The sequence below is a fragment of the Urtica dioica genome, chromosome 9, assembly GCF_054948205.1.
Source record: "Urtica dioica subsp. dioica isolate 48M chromosome 9, U.dioica_male_clone48M_v1_H2, whole genome shotgun sequence".
NCBI lineage: Eukaryota > Viridiplantae > Streptophyta > Magnoliopsida > Rosales > Urticaceae > Urtica > Urtica dioica.
In genome coordinates, this window is record NC_142764.1 from 22,189,341 (window position 1) to 22,209,461 (window position 20,121).

At 34.0% G+C, this 20,121-nt stretch overlaps 1 protein-coding gene across 2 annotated transcripts; it reads left to right on the plus strand.

Moving 5' to 3' along the window:
- The first annotated feature begins 14,782 nt into the window (after window positions 1–14,782).
- Window positions 14,783–16,974, plus strand: LOC149385840 (basic helix-loop-helix (bHLH) DNA-binding superfamily protein). 2 transcript variants are annotated; one of them, XM_089626652.1, is made up of 3 exons: window positions 14,783–14,828; window positions 15,170–15,428; window positions 15,621–16,974. In XM_089626652.1, the coding sequence occupies exon 3, from the start codon at window positions 15,673–15,675 to the stop codon at window positions 16,783–16,785; it is 1,113 nt and encodes a 370-aa protein (XP_089482778.1). In that variant the 5' UTR covers window positions 14,783–14,828; window positions 15,170–15,428; window positions 15,621–15,672; the 3' UTR covers window positions 16,786–16,974. The 2 variants fall into 2 exon arrangements, with proteins under 2 accessions (XP_089482778.1, XP_089482779.1); XM_089626653.1 differs by lacking the exon at window positions 14,783–14,828 and having other exon boundaries at window positions 15,138–15,428.
- The last annotated feature ends 3,147 nt before the right edge of the window (window positions 16,975–20,121 follow it).

Here is a 20,121-nt window from a genome sequence, read left to right on the forward strand (position 1 = left end):
GCCATCGACCTCTTGGTTTGGTGGAGGCAGAATGCGAGGAGGTTTCCGATCTTGTCATCTATGGCACAAGACATCCTCACCATCCCAGTTTCAACTGTGTCCTCTGAGGCGGCTTTTAGCAGCGCGGGCCGGATCATCGACGATAGAAGATGCAGCCTGAAACCAGAGATGGTCGAAGCATTGACGAGCGGAAAATATTGGATTCAACATCGAAATCGAGCACAAGAAACATTCATGTGCTTCGATATTCTAGACGATTTTGAAGTTGATTTTGCAAACGTAAATATAAATGGTTAAAGTATCGTGTATAACAAAGGGATATCCCGGCCCTTGTCCGGGATACATTTTCAAACATTTAACGAGGAAATGGGTGCTCTTTTTCCTCGCCGTCGCACCTTTTTAGGGGTCGGTGAGGTTTTTTAGGAGGCCCATTTTTAATTTCACATTCTTCTATATTCATATTTTCCACCCATTTACTTCTAAATCTTTTAAATTAAGTCCTTTCATCTAATTCTTTAACTATTTTCATTTTTTTCATTTCAACCCAATTCTTAAAAATCTTTTAAGTTCAGTCCTTCTTTTTTCATTTTTTTTTTTAAGCCTAACGGGGTCCGAATTCCCGTTAGGCACCGTCCCTACCGTCCCGGTAGGTAACGGGACGGGACTCCCGTTTGGCCAACTAACGGGAGTCCGGGGCTTGGCGGGACCGGGAGGAGCGGGAGGTCCCGCCAAGCCAGGTTTAGATGTGACAAACAATTTAATAATGGAGGCATAAATAGGTATCTAATATTTTCATACGTATGTACTCATTTTTTCCGGCCAAATAAATATCTTATTTGATCGCTTTACCATATTTTGACCAAGAGATGGTTGTTCAGCTTCAAGGTGTTGAACAATGAGTCGATCACGTGGCAGAACGAGATTAGAGTTTGAGACTTATATTATACTTCTATCTCCAAAATATTCTTCCCCATCGCCGCCACAAAGGCGGGGACAGAGACATTGTTGGAGATGGAGTCTCAGAAGACGATCATCATATTACACCTCTAAGCTGAGTGCGTTTTATATGTACAAATCGCTCATTCTCATACTTAAATCGAAGCGAATCATTAGATGTTTTTTTTATATCTTTTTGTGTTTTCTTTGTTATCATAGGTTTTTTCATGAGCTAAAAGAATTTTGTGGGCAATTGAGCAACTTTGGGATGATTTGAAGAATTTTCAGACGAGTTAGAGCTAATAAAAAAAATATGGCATCTTCTTCTGCATTATTTGAGATTCTAAAGTAATGATTTTGGATGAATTCTTTCAACCATTGGATATAAATTTTTCTCAGCTTTCCAACGCATATTTATATGCAAAAATCAGACATTGGAGCAAAACGTTACGACCGATTAAGTTTCACCGCGTCGCGGTGAAAACCTGCAACAGACCGCACCAATCACCGTCTTTCACAACACGAAGATGCTCAAAAACACTGTTTTCGTCAATTTCTTGATTTTAAATTGTTTTTTACCCTAGGATCTCATCTAAGGGTCCAAATAGTTCCGAAAATCACCTCTTGACATATATAATCGATTTTAGGCTCTCAAAATCACACTTTGCTTTGTTTTTAGTTTCTCTTATAGTGTTTGACTACTTTTGAAAACTTTTGAAGAGAGAAAAGGTGTTCTTCGTTGGAACCGACGCCTCCAATGAGTTTCTTGAACTCAAATCAATTCGTTTTACTTCCTTCTTCCTTTTTTTTTTTATTATTATTAGTTGTTGAACAACTATTTTATTTATTATGAATTTCCTTTAGCTTTCAATTATTATGCTTTGTTTATTGTTAGGTTTCTTATAGGGTTGCGATGTAACCGAGATTAGTAATGGTTGAGGGATTCGTTAGGGTTAGATAATGCTTGTTTATTTCAATATTATATTACTTGATATGAATTGTGTTTAATGCTTTCTAGTGCTTGATCACCATCAGAATTGTTATATAGGCTTGTTTAGTTACTCGAGATAGTGAATATAATCGTGTTTTTGTTCATGTCTTCATAGTTGATCCTAGGTTACTAGAAAATCTAGGCAATTTATGTAATCGTTTGAACTCTTGTCGTATTGCGTGTAGTTGTTTCAATATGATTAGAGGTCGGAAGATAACAAGCCGACAATTGCATAGGTTTGCTAGAACACGAGAGATGGGCTTGTGAATAATTTTGATAGAGCGAGAGTAGAATCCATAGAAGTAGATTTTTGTTATTCGAGCTCGAAAACCCCGACCTAGTTAGTTCCGGTGAATTCGTGACCCCTACTTTCTCTATTGAAAAACTCATGCTAGTTTAAAGTTTTCATTTTATTTATTTTTGTTATTCGTACCAAACCATCTCCCGTTTACTTGGAATCTATTCGCAACAAGTGTAAGTAAAATCGCTAATTTTTCTAGTCCTTGTGGATTTGACATTCATTACTTCCATAACTGTATTATTTGGGTGACATACACGCTTGCGTGTGTAATTTTTTCGCAACACTCTATTAATCGAAATTAATTGTATGAGGCTTCCTATCGAGGATAGATACGGTGACAAATCGATCGAGATGATGTTCTCAACGATGACGAGTCTTCTTCTGGACAAGACCCCAACGCCGACTTTGTGGTAGAAGTGGATCCGTCTTGGGATACTCTATATTTTAACAAAATTTTAGGAAAGACAACTCAAATGTTTCACATTGCTAAATAGCCAACGTTTGGTAAATCTTAGATAAATAACCAACGTTGGGTGTCTGAAAGTGGCTATTTAACTAAGATTTACGTCTAAAAGTAACTATTTACCTAAGATTTACCAAATGTTGGCTATTTAGCAGTGTCAAACATTTAAATTGGCTACTTTTCTTATGGACTCATAGTTTAAACTTAAGCTAATGTCTCTATGTCGCCGAAAAAAATAAGTGTATAAATACGAAAACATCAAATATTTATGTTGTCATTTTTTTTTATTGTTTGTTACATATTCACGATCTTGGTAGTAACAATGCAACTAATTGATAAAATAAGCTATTTATGCATCGGAATAAAATGAGTATATAAATATGAAAACACGAAAACGTTACATATTTATGCTGTCATTGCCTCTCAATCTCATATGAGGATGATAGAGGTAAGCTAGGTAAGCAAAAAAAAAAAAAAATTGAAAAACCAAAAATTGGATTGACCACCGATTTTTTAAACTGTGAAACTGGTCGGATCTGAAACTAATTTTTAAATCCAATCCATTCTGAATTTGAAATCAGTCTTAAACGGTCATTTTCTCCTTTTTTTTTTAATAACTTATAAGTGCACTTGATATACTAAGTTTCAGTTGAATATATAAAGCATTAGCATATTTGTATGATTTATGATAATCTATCTAGTTTTGATTTTTCTTTTTTAATTATTTTTTAGTTTTTTTTTTATCTTATTTTGTCTTGTCTATTCTCACCGTTTTGGACGCTAAGGAGTCTGAATCTTATCAAGAAAAATAAATAAATTGAACTGTATTTTTTTTTTTTTTTTTTATGGAAAACCTTATAATTTCATTGGCGTACCAAAAAACGTTTTATGGAACTCTATTTAATGACGCGATGGAATTCCCTGTTCTCTCAATGTGTACGTATTTATTTCGAAATAATGACTATTGCTTGGCCACCGTGTTACAGTGCTTAAATACCTAATTAGACACGTAAATGGACCACGAGACAAGGTCGGTATTACGAAAGTTTGTAGTAAATTTCATTATCACAATCTAATTGTATTGTCAACTCTCTAGCCTAGAACAAATGATGTGACTTTCGTGGACTAATTCACAACTCGCTAGTGTTGTGGAAAACTCATCTCTTCCCAAGATCATATCATATATGCCCAGTTGACATATTCAGATTTCGGATACTTTTTGAAATCCTTTTTTATTCATATAGCCCAAATAGTAGAATATCATGACATCGCAACTTGAAGAAAGACGTTGTTAAAATTGTAAACTTAAAAAAGAGTAATTGATATGTAGTGGTCAATTAGTAAACATTGAAGAGTATTTCTATTACACAAGAAACAGATAGGGAAAAAAAAAAGATTAAACAAAAAAAGACATAAGAGAATAATATAGAAGAGATGATGTGATAATGGGTAGAGTGTCCCATGCACGTGGGAGTCAAAATCAAAGGTAAAATCAAGGACTTATATGCACAAATAACTGTAACTTCTAGAAATGTCTTTTATGATGAGTTTGAATGAAATTGGTGATCTTGATGTTTAATTCTCTCACCAAAAGAGACAATGGGACCCCATGGCTACCTTATACGGGTTTAATGCCATTTCCTTCATTTTCGTTTATTTATTTTTGGTTTGTTGAGCGAACCCATTGAACGTGACAAACTAGAGTACATGCATTGTACACAAAAAATAAAACAAAAACAAAATATTCAATGTGATGCTTTTGCTGTGTGTGAAATTCTGGTTCGTCCTCTCGGGGCTGAAATTGTGGCACTAGCAATCTAGTTGAAGTAATAGTACAAGTTCTGGTCCCTCCGGTTTGATTAGGACTTAAAAGTCTCTGAATATTTTTTGGGCTCGTCTGTTTGAATGCCAAATCTTTTTCACGGTCCATATTAATTGATGTTCCTTTTTTTACCATTGCATTTTCTAAATATATCTGTAGTTTTAAATTTTGAATTGTGCGTTCATCCAGATATTTTCTTTTTGACAATTCAGTATTGGAGGTTCGTGCCCTTCTAATTTTTTTTTTTTTTTTTTTTATTACTTTTAGTTCATTGGGCAGCAAAGTTACTACATGATACTCATATAATTTGCACGGTCCGGGTTTGAGCTCGGATGCACCGAGAACATCAGAGATCTAACACCGAATCCGAGTCAAATAGGCTCGAGAGTTCATGAAAGTTAAGGAACGACCCATTCATAAAGCAAGAACGAACCCTAACGAGCAAAACTTCGAAGAGAAGAGAAATTGATAGGTCAAAGACTAGTCAAACCAAATATTAACACGTGTAAACCAATTCAAACTTAAATAAAATGCTCACTTCAACAGTTATGCCGAGAAGACATGCAAGTAACCACTCACTACGCACGTTCTGGAACGATTATTCAGCTACTGTCGAGAAGTGAGACTGATCACCCACGAACTCGACCCAAAGGACTATAAATAGAAGGAAACGGGTCCGAAACGAAACGATTCACATTTTTACACACATAAGCACTAGTCAGAAACTTCACATCTTATTCGCCACCCTGATTTACTTTCTCTTTTTTACTAGATTCATTTGTATTTAGAGATAATCTTGCTTAGACACTCGGAGTTCTCGAGATTGCGTGCTCGGAACCAAGTGCTCTTCATGAGACAATTGTGGTACTAATTTTGTCTGCCAACAGTTTGACGCTAGAAGGAAGGGATAGCGTTGAAGATCAATGGCAAGTTCATCAACACCAACCGGTGACAACACCACCACTGGAGCTGATCCTCAGATCGAACACCACAATCGCCCCTTGTCGTTCACTCCGGATGAGCTCGCTGAATATCTGCCTCGTCTCTGTCTGGCCGAATAGTTCAAAGAGATGCAAGAACATCTTTTGACTTGGAAGCTAGCAATAAGGACTTGGAAGAGAAATTGCAAGCGAATAGGATAACGCTGCGAAGCGCAGTGGTGATTCCCGATGAAGAACCCTCACACCAACCAGGCAAAGAGCCTGCAGAGCATGAGCTAAGGATTAAGATATCCAAGATGCATGCCAAAGATTGGTATGAGAGGGAAAAAAATGACTTAGGCTCAGAAGGCTATCAGGCCAGCCAGGAAAAAATTCTTGATCGGTACCAGCCTTCAACTGAAAGGATGAGGTCTCAGACCATGAGAGGTCTCGAGGAAAACTCAGAAGTAACTGGAGTCAACGCTAATACCAATGAAACAAACTTCAAAAGATTGGAGCGTTGTATTGAGGAAGTAGCACTAGGTCAAAAAGATCCAACTCCTAAAATCGAAGATGATGTCTCTCCGTTCACGGCACGGGTGTTAGAACATCCTTTGTCTGAGCATTTTAGAATGCCAAGCATCCCGACCTACGATGGAAAGACTGATCATGACAACCACCTTGATACTTTCACCTCGTGGAAGCTACTACAAGGAGCCGGACCAGAAGTAATGTGGCGAGTTTTCTCTGTCACTCTTTCAGGCTCTGCAAAAAGGTGGTACCAAAAGCTCAGCCCGAACTCAGTGGGATCATGGAAGCAGCTCACACAGAAGTTCATGGAACAGTTCGCCGGGTCTAGCTCCGGGAAGACTCCCAAAGAGAGGCTTACGGAAATCAAGTAATTCCATGATGAGTCATTAAAAGACTACATAAATCGATACTCGAAGCAAGCGCTCCAAGTAGACGATCTTAACGAAGGTTTCAAGCTCTTCAGCATCACCTCAAGAATCGAGACAGAATCAGAATTCTGGTGGTCCCTTCAAAAAATCAACCCTCGGGACTACAATGACTTTCTGAAGATACCTCAGAAGTACATCATTGTCGAGGAAGCTAGGTTGGTGGCACACAAGGTTGAGCCACCAAAAATACGATGGGAAGAGCGAGGAGGGAAGTAGTCCGAGGATACTCGGCCACCAAAAAAAAGTGCCAAGCTTTTCTCTAGTAAGTTCGACAAGTATCACCCGCTAAATGCTCATATAGAGAAAATATCCAATTTTACTCCGGACAAATTTCCGGAAGCCAAACAAGATCAAACGAATATCTCATGGACATGAAGCCACCTCGGAGCATAAAGGAAATCTAGAAACTAACATAATGCATAGCTGCGCTGAGTCGCTTCATATCACACTCAACTGCTCGGAGCATTTGTTTCTTTGACGCCATGAGAGGGTCAAAGGATTTCGAATGGACCAAGCAGTGCAACAAAGATTTCGAAGTTAGCCTTCGCCCTCGTAACAGCCACCCGGAAGTTAAAGCATTACTTCCTGGCACATCCGATCACCGTGCTCACAAATTTCATACTCCGACAAATACTACAAAAGTTAGATGTTTCCGGAAGACTGATGAAGTGGTCAATAGAGTTGACCCAATACGATATCCATTTTAGTCCCAACCGACCATAAAAGGTCAAGTAGTCGCGGACTTCATCGCCGAGTTCACTTATCGGTCCATAGAGTATCCAATTTGGGAAATGCACGTGGACGGAGTGGCAAACGGGCGAGAGACATGAGTCGGAAGAGAGAACGGCTGGAATTCAATTCGACTTGACTCAAATTCATCTACTCAAATTTAAAATAAAATTAGATATGTAGTTATATAGTGTATTTCTCTCGTAAAGTATCCCATAACATAACGCTCCTCATGTAATTTTTTTTTTTTTTCCCGGAAGTATCAAATAAAATCTTAAATTTTTAACCGATAACATAAAACACCTCATGTATTTCACTCTATCAGGGGCTTTATTCAAATTGTGATTTATAAACTTATTATCGTGTTTATGTTATTTTTAAGGGCACTCTAGCGAAATAGCCAAAATGAAACTATGAAATTTGTTTTTAGCCTATGTTTCACAACTTTTAGGGAAATAGCCAACAGATTATGTGGCAATAATTAAGATCTGATTTACCCTTATTTATTAACAAATTCGTCACTTTCTCTCTCCTACTTTTTTCCTACACTTTTTTTTACATAAAAACTTCAAAAAACTATATCTATCTTATATGAACTCGAAATTGAGTGATTTCAAATCCTACGGATTCGTGACGCCGAGATCTTCAAAAATTGATCCATTGTGTTTGATGAAAAATCATGTTTAATACCATATATGTAGAAAAATCATGTTACTACTTTAAATATGAAAATAACTGGAAATTTTTGAAATTATAAAAAAAAAAAAATGGAAACGTAACTATGATGCATTAAACATAATTTTTCATCAAACACAATGGGTCTATTTTTGAAGATCTCGACGCCACGAATTTGTAGGATCTGAAATCACTCAATTTCGAGTTCGTATGAGAAAGATACGAATTTTTGAAGTTTTGATGCAAAAAAAAATTATTTGAAAAAAAATAGGAGAGAGAAAGTGACGAATATGTTAATAAATAAGAGCAAATCAGATCTTAATTATTGCCACATAAGCCATTTGGCTATATCCCTAAAAATTGTCAAACATAGGTTAGATCCAAAATCACATGTTTAAAGTGGTCTAGTTACTTACAAATCTATATTTTTAAACACCTATTTAAACAACGATTGCCAACCAGTAGAAATTCTTTTTACTTTTATTCGTAAATACATTTTTAATATGACAAAACTAACATCATGGATTAGATCTGTTTGAAATGTAAAATTTATAGCCAAAACATATCTGGCATTTTCTGCGTCCATGACTCCGGGAAGTAGGGTCAGATAAAATAATATTTGAAGAAAGAAGACATGTGTGCTTCAAATTAAATATCGCAAGCTCTCGTCCTCTTGATCTTTTTACTTCATCTTCTTCTAATATTTAATCATACCCTACTCACAAAAACTCATTGATGTAGATTATGCGGCATGTGTATTCTTTTAAAAATATATTGTCTATAAAAATGAACATTTTTTCAAGGTTACAATTCTTTATAATGTTCGCCATGCATATTAATTAACCATCATTTACAACTATTAAATTTCCGTTCACGTTGCAGTATATATTAATTATTATTTACAAATGTTAACATTTGTTCGGGAATCAAAGAACCTCGATGTGGATGAACGAGAACTGAAGAAATTGCACTTTGGAGGACTCCGGAATTACAAAAAAAGTTGTTGTTGGTTTTTTTTTTTTTTTTTTTGGTTTGGTGAAGAACTCAGTTTTTATTTATTTAGAACTCGATGTTAGATTGCCTGTTTAGAAGATTCTTTCCCTAGTTCTAGCAATCTTCTTTAATTCCTGTTTTTTTTTTTTTTTTTTTTTTAATGAAGGTAGTAAGCAAATGGACATGAAGAATATTTTGGACAAGATTGTCAAATAATTACTGTTGATAAATCGGTGGCTTATTAACTATAAATTGACCAAATTTTAGCTATTTTATAAAATTACAGTTTCAAATATATGACTATATAGCTCTAGTACCCTTTAACTTTTTTATTTGTTTAAAATTTTCATTTACATTTTATAGTTTCGAGGGAAAGGGCTCATTATCATTAAACTCTCATCTTCGTGTTAGAATTATAGTCGATAAATAACAAAGGCTAAATTTACAGCTAATAAATAATAATAGTAGTTCTTAATATAAAGGTCAAATAACCACTCTAGAAAGCTTGAATTAAATAATAACATATTTTACGGATATAGGAGAGAGTATTCAATAATTTGACGTGCCTAACACTCATTTAAGGAAATAATTGTCAAATATGGTTAGACTGATTCGGGAAAAAAATTGACTAATAATTCAACAAAAAGATAACATAAAAAAAAGGTTTGTTTTTAAATAAAAAGAATAAAAAGGATAAAAATGGTGATAGTCGATAGATACGCATACTCATTTAAATCTGGGCAAACGAAACGAAAGAAACTTCAATTTTTTTTTTTTTTGAGATGTTTAACGAAATCAGAATTTTTGATATATTTGAGTCTATTTTTTATTTATTTTTTATAATAGGACATATTTTAGGTTTAATTTTTTCTTTTAATTTCGTGAATAGTGGCGAAAATTATCGGAAGGAAGCTTCCATTTCCGATAAACCGGAATTTCGATTCTTAATGATCCTTCTTTCGGAATTTTTTATAATTAAAAATGGAACATATCCACTTTCAACCGATACCTAGGATTATATCTATTAATCCGCAACCATTAATCTATATTGCTAAACTAGCCGTGTGGTGAGTGTAACGGTTGAAAAGAGGGTGTAAAATTAATTAAAAAAAAACAAATCTCTCAACAAATTTAAATATCAATTAAAAACTACAAAATTAAAACAGTGTTCAAACAATTAGTATTTATAATTACAACACAAAACGATGTAAGAGATAGAATTGCATCAAATGTAATTTCTTTTATTATTATGATTTTAAATTTTAATGGGTTGAGTTAATACTTTTTGTGCCTGTACCCTTTAAATCTTTATGATCGTTATCCCTTTACTCTTTAACTTATTTCGAACCAGTATTATCCATCCGTTTAGATTTACTGAATAAATTGATATTAGGTAATAATGCCCAACTTAGTCAAAGTAAGTCCGTCCAGGGAAAAAAATAAATTATAATTAAAATTTGTTGACAGACAAAAATATTACAACAATTATCTCGCGAAGAACACTTGATTTTAAGCACACAGTCTCGAGATTTTCAAAAATTTAAACGAGATTTTTTTTAAATACAGATGAATCTAATAAAAGAGGGGATGTAAATGAGAGTGTTGAATGATAGATGAAAGTTTCTGGTAGTTGTTGGTATGCAAGATGTGTCGTAGTGTGCATTTTGTTTAAATTTTATTTATTTACAAGTGTTTTTTTTTTATTTGACTAGTTTTTGACTTATCAATTTCTCTTTTTTTCAAAATTATACTCGATAAGATTCGTTTTTGCTTTATGATCGGATCGTTCCTTATATTATTTATCATTCGAACCTATTTAATTTGCACTCGGTGTTGAATTACTTAAGTAATCAAATTGAGTAACACAACCGAAGTTCAGTGGGATACCAATTCTTTACATTTTTTTTATATAATTATTGTAAGAAACAAGAAATAATAATCGTTCACAAAAAATTAAGAGATTTGTAACTAACTAAGCAATTTTAAACATGTGATTTTGAATCTAGCCTATGTTTGACAATTTTTAAGGATATAGCCAAATGACTTATGTGGCAATAATTAAGATCTGATTTACCCCTATTTATTAACAAATTCGTCACTTTCTCTCTCTATTTTTTTCAAATAATTTTTTTTGCATTAAAACTTCAAAAATTTGTATCTTTCTCATACGAACTCGAAATTGAGTGATTTCAGATCCTACAAATTCGTGGCGTCAAGATCTTCAAAAATAGACCTATTGTGTTTGATGAAAAATTATATTTATGTCGATAATTTCAAAAAATTTCAATTATTTCTATATTTAAGGTAATAACGTGATTTTTCTACATCTATGGTATTAAACATGATTTTTCATCAAACACAATGGATCTATTTTTGAAGATCTCGGCGTCACGAATTCGTAGGATTTGGAATCACTCAATTTCGAGTTCATATGAGATAAATATGGTTTTTTTTTAAGTTTTTATGTAAAAAAAGTATTGAAAAAAGTAGGAGAGAGAAAATGACAAATTTGTTAATAAATAAGGGCAAATCAGACTTTAATTATTGCCACATACACCTGTTGGCTATTTCTCTAAAATAAAAATAAATTTCATAGTTTCATTTTGACTATTTTGCTGCACTGCCCAAAAATTAACTATAAGAAAGAGGACGAAGGAGGAAAAAATCCAGTGCAGCACATCTACATCAAAGTTGAAATAGACCCTAATTTCAGGATAATGCTAAATTAAGGGAAGAGATTCGGCTCTCATAGAGTGCAAGGAAGGAAGGAACCGGGTGGGTCCCACGCTTCACAGGCCTCCAGCTCCACTATTTGGATTTCCCATGTGGTCTTATGCCTATCTCGTCAGAACTTCCACCAATAGGACCCCGCCACGTGAGCACCCGAGCGATGTGTTCACGTGTGAGCCGTGGTAAATAATGGGCGTTCGGAGGAGGGATCTGGTGGGGCCCGACTACCCTAAGCTCGCGGGACCACCGTACAGCCTCGGGTTCGAGCCGCGTTATCTGAGCCGACAGCGCGTCCAGGCTCTCCCCCAGAAAAAGAAAGCCAAAAATGACGCGGGTGAGTAAGAAATAAAAGGCATTTATTGGGATTTTGACATTCCTAATATACATGCATACGCGTAGACGATGGACCACTTTTTGTTTACCGTTTGGGCCTGAAAATTTTGGGGGCCCACTTGGACTGTTACTAAAGGAAGGCTTAACTTTGCGACAAGTTTTTTTGATGGCATTTGTTTTGTTACGTGAAATTTGAAATTGTTTTAGTTTATTTATTTTCATAAAATTTTCAATTTATAAGCTGATTAGAAAAACAATGTCGTGTCAAAAATTAGAAAATAAACAAGGGAAGAAAATAGTTTTGTTTGTTACAATTTATTTATTTTCTTGAATTTTTTAATTTGAAAGCTGATTACAAAAAAAATGGCGTGTCATAATTTTAAAATTGTGTCTATGAAAATTGATTCTACATTGCTATTAATTGAGTTTTGATGTCGGCTATATTAAATTTCGTGGAATCCGTTTGGTATGTAAATGATTCAGTAGCATCAATAATACTCTCCCACCCATTCAACTAACCATATATGTATAAACATATATATATATATATATATATGTATATATATATAATTAGTCAAAGTTTGGACGAGTTGATTGGATTTTTTATGTGATACATTTTTTTAAGCAACAAATCGCGCTTAACAAATATATACCACATGTGTTTTTTTGGCACATTCTTGAAATGATATCTCTAAATAGGATTAAAATCATTGTAGATTCCATATGTACTCAAACAACACCTACAGCAATCTTTATATGACCGTATTCTTCAACTATTGGTTCTCCTAAACATGGGAAGATCTAACTCACTGTTTCATTAATTATACGGAGCTCAATTATTGGAATGCCAAGCTAATTAGAGGGAATAATTATCTGGAATAATATGTTTTCACTCTCTTATTTTTTTTTCAAAGTTTTATTAATATGCACATACAAGTTTCAGACACGTACTTATAGATTGTGAGACCGACTTCAGAGTCAAGACAAAATATCACAATCTTTCCATTTATAATTATCTACAATTAGAGATTAGACTGCCTCATCACCAACTTTTTTGAGAAGTACGGGAGTCTTATAGGCCATATAGTATATATATAGAGACCATTGCTAAAAAAAACACAGTGTGGCAGCTATTTCACGAACTCAAACATCAAAATATAGCTTGACTGAGTTTTGTTTATTCCTGTATATTAATCTTTATTTTTTTTTTATAGAAAATAAAAACAAAAATAGAACAAGAAAAGAGAGAGTTATATTTACTTTGGTGACAACTCACGGTCAAGTACAACTCCTGAAGTGACCGATAAAGCATGCAATAACATTAACAAGTAAGTCTTTCGATCTCTGGTTAGTTCTATCATTGAATTATGGTTCAATAATGTGTTTCAGTAGGTAATTAATAAAATATACATTTTTTTTTATATATATTAGAATTTTTTTTCCCTTTTGGCTAACTTGTATATTAATAGCTTATCTTTTTCAAATTAATCTTTTTTCCTTTTTACTTGCATTTTTGAAATATATATATATTAGAATTGGGTGAGGAAAAACATGTTAGAGTTGACAAAATAAAGGAAAAAAAATAAAAAATAAAAAATTTGTATAAGGAAAATTGCAATGGGAACCCATTCATTGAGCTGTAATGATAGGGTATACATGTGGTTGGACTCAGAACCCAGCTGATATCCTTCTCTTTCTCTCACTAGTAACAAATACATTATATTATATTTATGGTCAATTTAATTACACAATAAAACCCAAAAAAAAAGAAAAAAAAAAGATTAAAAAATGGATATAGCTAGAAAACTAGGTTGCAATGATGATGAGACAAAATTGTATTAGCAGCAAGCTTTTTTTTTTTGATGGGACACAGCTTTGCCTTCGCAATTCTGTTATATCTTCTCTGTGATTATCTGACTCGCTCTCACCTCTCTTACTTGCCTGCCAACAACTTCCATGTACTGATTCTAAAACTCTCTTCATTCATTCCACTACAATTGTTTATACTTTTTATATGTCTAAAATGGTAATATTCCCAAACCATTATTGACCACTCACTTATACAGTTATACTTACTGCTTACATGTCATTTCATGCTATATATATATAATATATGTATACTATTTGTTACTGTTGGAAGTTGTGGCTTGAGTCTCTTGACCGATCGCTGACATATACTATATATATATATATATATATATATATATATATACTTTTCTTTACTTGTATGTTTGAAACTTGATTCTTGATTCATCTCAAAAGAGAGAAAAGCGAAAATGTCAAGTTAGCTTTTGTTGAGTCTTTACATGAATCTGAGAGTCAAATACGGCTATGATAATGAAGAAAGTACTGTAGTAGAAAGTGAGAACAGTAATTTGTCATGATTAAGACTATGATTAACAAAAAAATCTTTTCTCATAAAAAGTTACAAAATATGAGCTAAAGCTTGTTAGTATTAGTAGTACTGTTGAAAGATGCTCTTTTTACTCCAAGTAGAGACTTCAAAAAGAACTAAATTTTAATTTTTTTTAACTGAAAGTTTCAAACTTTACAGTGCGCGCATGGAACGGCATAAACAACTAAAAGGAGGGGTCAGAGCTTTTGATCCCCACTATATAATATAAAAAAAGTAATTTAATTTCTAGAAAATAATAAAATATCCAAATTTGTTATATTAAAGAGATACATAGAGAGTGCTAACTCTGAAATCTCATGCTCCCCATCTGCAAAAATATACTCTTACACGCCCCACCAAACTGACCAAAAAGCCTTATCTTTTACAAACCCCAATTATATATATTTTTTCAACTGTTTTTAAATATATATTTGTTTTATTTTATTAGGCAGCTTCATCTTTTCTTGCTCACCTATATTTGTTGTGTATATATATAAATACAAAGCATGCCTATCAAGAGCAGATTCTATGCACCCAAGTACTGTATTGATAATAATCCTCTCTAATGCAAAAGCTCTAAGGTAGAGAGAGAAAGCGTCTCTTTCTGTTTTCCTTTTCCCTTCTTTCACTTTCTTTCAATTAATTAGTCTTTTTTTTTTTCCTTCTTGTTGTTCCGCTTTTTGTTTTGTATATATGTGTTTTGTTAATCTAAGCTAGTACAATTTTGCTGATGAAATTTTCAGTTTATGATGAATTCTTGGAGTGGTTGTTGTTTTTGTTTAACTGAGTATGTTTTGGCTGGTGATATTTATATGATATGATGAGAAAAAAAAAAAAATGCCAATTGATTTCTCTTTATGCCAAATCTGACGTAATTAGAAATTAATGAGTTTGTTTTTTTGCTATTATCTTTTTGTCACAGTTTTAATCCGGAATCATCAAATATGGCGGCTAGTGGGAACTAGTACCGGAATGTGCACGCACAAATCATGATCACGATATAAAAGCACTGAAGCTGAGGCTACAATTATACATACATATACACCAACCGAAGAGAGACAGCTATACATATATATATATATATATATATATATATTCATTTATATATACACACACATCAATATCATCAAGAGAAATTATTCCATTTTTGGGCACTGGCAGCTGGATCTGTACTGTAACTGGTAAGTCCTATAATACTCACATCTCTCAAATATTATAACTATTATTATTAATAATCAATTATGTGGTTCTCATTTTCTTATCAGTTAAATCCTTCAATCATTTATATGATATATTTTCACATGGAATAGCTTGTACACACACACACACATCATCATCACACACGCTTCTTTGTCCGTTTGTGTATTTTACAGGCAGTCAACATTTTCTTCCTCTCCAAATCAACATCATCATAATCACAACAAAATGGACGGTCATGATCTGGGCTGGGATTGTTCACCAGTATTATGGAGCCATAATCAACACCACCAAAACCAACAACACGTCATCGACGAGAGCTTCCTTGTCATGTCCAACTCCAAGAAACTCTCATTCAACAACAACAACTCGGTCTCCGGCGATATCCTCTCGTCGAACCCGAGCTTCTCCGATAATCCTTTCACATGCTTCTCCGCCGGAAATGTGGCTCCTCCTCCGGCGACGGCGAGATCGTGCTCTCTGGAGTCACTAGAGTGTCTAATCTCCGGCACCAACAGCAACACCGACACCGCCTCCGGCGAGGACAACAACAACATCATCGACGACGACGGAATCTCCATGATCTTCTCTGAATACCACCGAAACCTCCGCAACAAAAAAACCATCTCCTCCAGCGAGTCCGACCACTCAACAAACCCTAACCCTAACCCTAACCCTAATCCAAACAAAAGAGCCTTTCTTCCTCCTCCGGCGACGACGATCAACCCGGCTAAGAAGCATAGAACGTCATCGACCTCGACGACGACGAACATAAACTTCTCTCGGACATCGAGCGGATCCGATCCAGCATCGTCGTCGTCGGGGCAGGAACCGGATCCGGAGGCGGTGGCGCAGATGAAGGAGATGATATACCGAGCCGCGGCGTTTCGTCCGGTCAACTTGGGGCTCGAGACGGTGGAGCGGCCTCGGAGGAAGAACGTTCGGATCTCGTCGGACCCTCAGACTGTGGCGGCGCGTCAGAGGCGAGAGCGAATCAGCGAGCGGATTCGGGTCCTGCAGAGGCTCGTCCCCGGCGGGACCAAGATGGACACGGCTTCCATGCTCGACGAGGCCGCGAGCTATTTGAAGTTTCTTCGGTCTCAGGTCAAAGCCCTCGAGACTCTCGGCCAAAAGATCGACTCAGCAATGACCACCACTTCTCCGACCAGCTTCGCTTTCTCTTTCAACCCTTCTTTTCCCATGCAAACCAACACCACCGCCGCTGGGAATAATAATTCCGCCGCCGCGCTTTTGCCACAGCACTTGTTTCTTCAAAACCCTAGTCATAGTAGCCACCGTCATCATAATAATCATATTGTCAATTACTATGGACAGAGTTGATTAGTTAATTATTAATTGATATCATTATCATCATCAATTGTTGCAAACTACTTTTGTTATTGTCATATTATAAGCTAATTAATTAACCGTGCAATTTTTGTTATTATTGTTGCTCTAATCATTCTTGTCATCATTATAAACATGCATGGCTTTGATCATCGGATGTGTAATTATAACCGGTGGGTCTTGAGAGTTGAATTAAAGGTTATAACTTTTTTAGTGCTTAATCATATAATTCTGTTATTTGAACGAAATACATATATATATATATATATATATATATATATATATATATATATATGTGTGTGTGTGTGTGTGTGTATAAGTTACGTACTTTTGATAATTTCGATTACTATAATTATATGCTACTATATATTCTCTTCCGTTTCTCTCTTATAATAATTCGAGTCTTTGACGGTTTTAGAATAATGTTCCGGTGGGAATTATTAGTAGCGTGTAAAGCAGTGATCTGTGTGTATGAAGGAGATATTATTATGTCTACCTTTTATCTTTCGAAAAAGATACAAGTAATTATACCACCTATGATTATCATCAAGCTGGGTATATAGAAAAAGCGAGCTTCTCTTATTTTAACACTTTGTTTGAATAATTATTGAGTGGGATCATCTAGGTACTTAAAAGCTCACCTTTCTTGGGGATCTTTTTGAGAGTTTATATAATTATAAATTTATAAAATAATGCCATTTTAATTTCTGCTAACCCAATGTTAGAGACATTCTCTTAAGCTTGTGAGTCCCAGTCAGTGGTCCTGTCTCCTTGATTCAACCCAAAGCGTGCTCTTTGAATATCACTCCCAAACTCATTGCTAAGCACATGTTTATGCTCTTTTTTCCTTTTCATTCTGTTCTTTTAATCTATTTTATCTCCTGACATGCATTTGTCGTTTACGTAGCCTTTTAAATATCAAGAATTATCCCCGCTAAATAATTGTACCAGTATATGATCAATTTAATGATATTTTTCATGATGATGCTAGTGATCATCCCATAATTAATACTGTATATTTTTGTGAGTATTTAAGCTTATAACAAAATAATTAAAGTCGTTTTCTTCTAGTTATTTATTTCGTATTACATTACAACATTCATAAATTGGCACGTGAATGCTTAAATATTTCTTACAACATGCACCAGTGGTCTGTATACACGCGAAGTATTTGTAACTATAATGCCTGCAGACCCAGCGCACTAAAAAATTAAATTTATAAAATAGAGAGAGATTTTGAAAAATACCATTTTAATCAGTCCAATAAAAAATACATACTAATAATTAAATAAATTCAAATTAAAAATATTTATTTCTAAATGTAAACAGTACAGATGTTACATTGTAAAGTGTAAACCAACCGTTGCAATTTTCTTTAAAGAGAATTGATCATAAAAATTCACATAAATATACAAATTAATTTTCAAAATTTAATAGGTATTTTAGAAATAGTGACCTAATTTTTATTTTTATTTTTGAAATCCATAGTCATGATGCTAACTTGCTAAGTCTACTATTATATAGATTTGTTAGACCAAATGATACAGGACTATAAATACCTAATATTATCGGATTTAAAGAATAATTTAGGTATTGGCCCACCAATCCTATCTTGAGAAAGAAAAAGGAAAAAGAAAACAAAGTCTACTTTGGTTTGTTGAAAAAGAAAAAAAGGGGAAAAAACCAATTTGTACTGTGGACTTAAAAATTTAGTGTATATATTGATAATTGAATTTTAAACTTATTGATTTGGACTTTCAATGAAATATTACTTTTGCTAAATATAGGGATTCTGTTAAGAAAAAAGAACCCGGTTCCGGGGGTAGGCAATTTGGCCGTTTGGATTATCACATTGATCAAGTTGTCAAATTATTTGCAGTTCTAGAACGCTCTAGACCAAAGTAATAACAAATTCGCGTGACCTGTGTGTGTAGATAAGATTTTTTAAACTCTTATTTTGTTGGCTTTCACAAGTGGAATGTTATATATATACTTGACTTTGTAATACGGTTGTGATAGTATCATCTATGCGTAGCTGTTTGATTGCTAAGGACAGCTTTGTTTTTCCTTCCATATGATAAAAAAAAATGACAACTAACAAAAAAGGCAGGTGTAATAATGTGAATGGTGATCAAGTAGCCAAACTTCACTTGTTTTTTCTGCACTCTTATTGGGGCTTTCAAAACATGAAAACAATAGTTAGTCTAGTTTTCAAACGGACAAACTCAATAAAATGAAACTTTGAAGCGCTATGTACATAATTCACACCTTACGAAAAAAAAAATGTAAATTTTAAAAAATATATTTTTATGAATCTTTTTTCTTTTCAAGAAATTCATACAACATAAAATTGCACCGGCATAAATTTGTACAAAAATTCAGAAAAAAACAACATATTAATATTCAAAGACTTAGTTTGAAAGTAGTATTACTTTTTTCCCGTGAATTCTTTTCTTTTGTATTTAGGATTATTTTTCTTAAAAATAAAATTATTTTAATCAGTAATAACAAGTTAAATAGGGCCCAATACAATAAGCAATATATATTTTTTTTTTGGTAAAATGGGTAAGCATCAACAAAAATAATTGTTTATAAATTGAAAAAAACTATTTTAACAATAAAAACTTTGAACACGCTATTTTTAGAATAAGTTTCAAAAACACGATATCATATACTATTTCAACAATATAAAAATTCTCTTTTCCCATTGAATTTCTTCCCAAGTTCAATTATAGGAAATGACATCAACTAGTAACAGTTTTGATAATTTGAACCAAAATAGTAGCTCATATATTTTTAGACACTTTTACTAATAGCGGTAGATATAAAAGTACATAGTTGTCATAAATTATAGATTTGCAAGTTTACAATTAACAACAATTATAGATATATAAGTCTATAATTATTGATAAAAGTGTCCAAAAATATAGAGTAGCTTAAATTTGGACACTTTTAGTAGTGTTTTGAGGAGAGATAATATTTTGATACTCGGTTTGCCCTTTAAAATTTAACTTCGTTCATTCAAGCCCTAAACCAAAACTTGCTCAATAAGAATTCTAGTACGTCTTGTTTATTGTTTCATTCACAGCTCTCTCTCTCTCTCTCTCTCCTCTTTTTTTTCTCTACGTGTGAAGGACGTTTGAACTTCCTCCATGAGTTGTGTGTGTCTCTGAAGTGAAGCTCAACTCTAGGCCACATCGTCGTCGTCTAAAAGTAAGCTTCTTTCGTTCATCGTCGTCGTCGTCTTCTCTCCTCTCTTTTTGTTTCTGGGTTTTCGTTCATCCTCGTCGGGTTTCTGAGTTTCTGGGTTTCGGAGAGCATGTTTGTTCA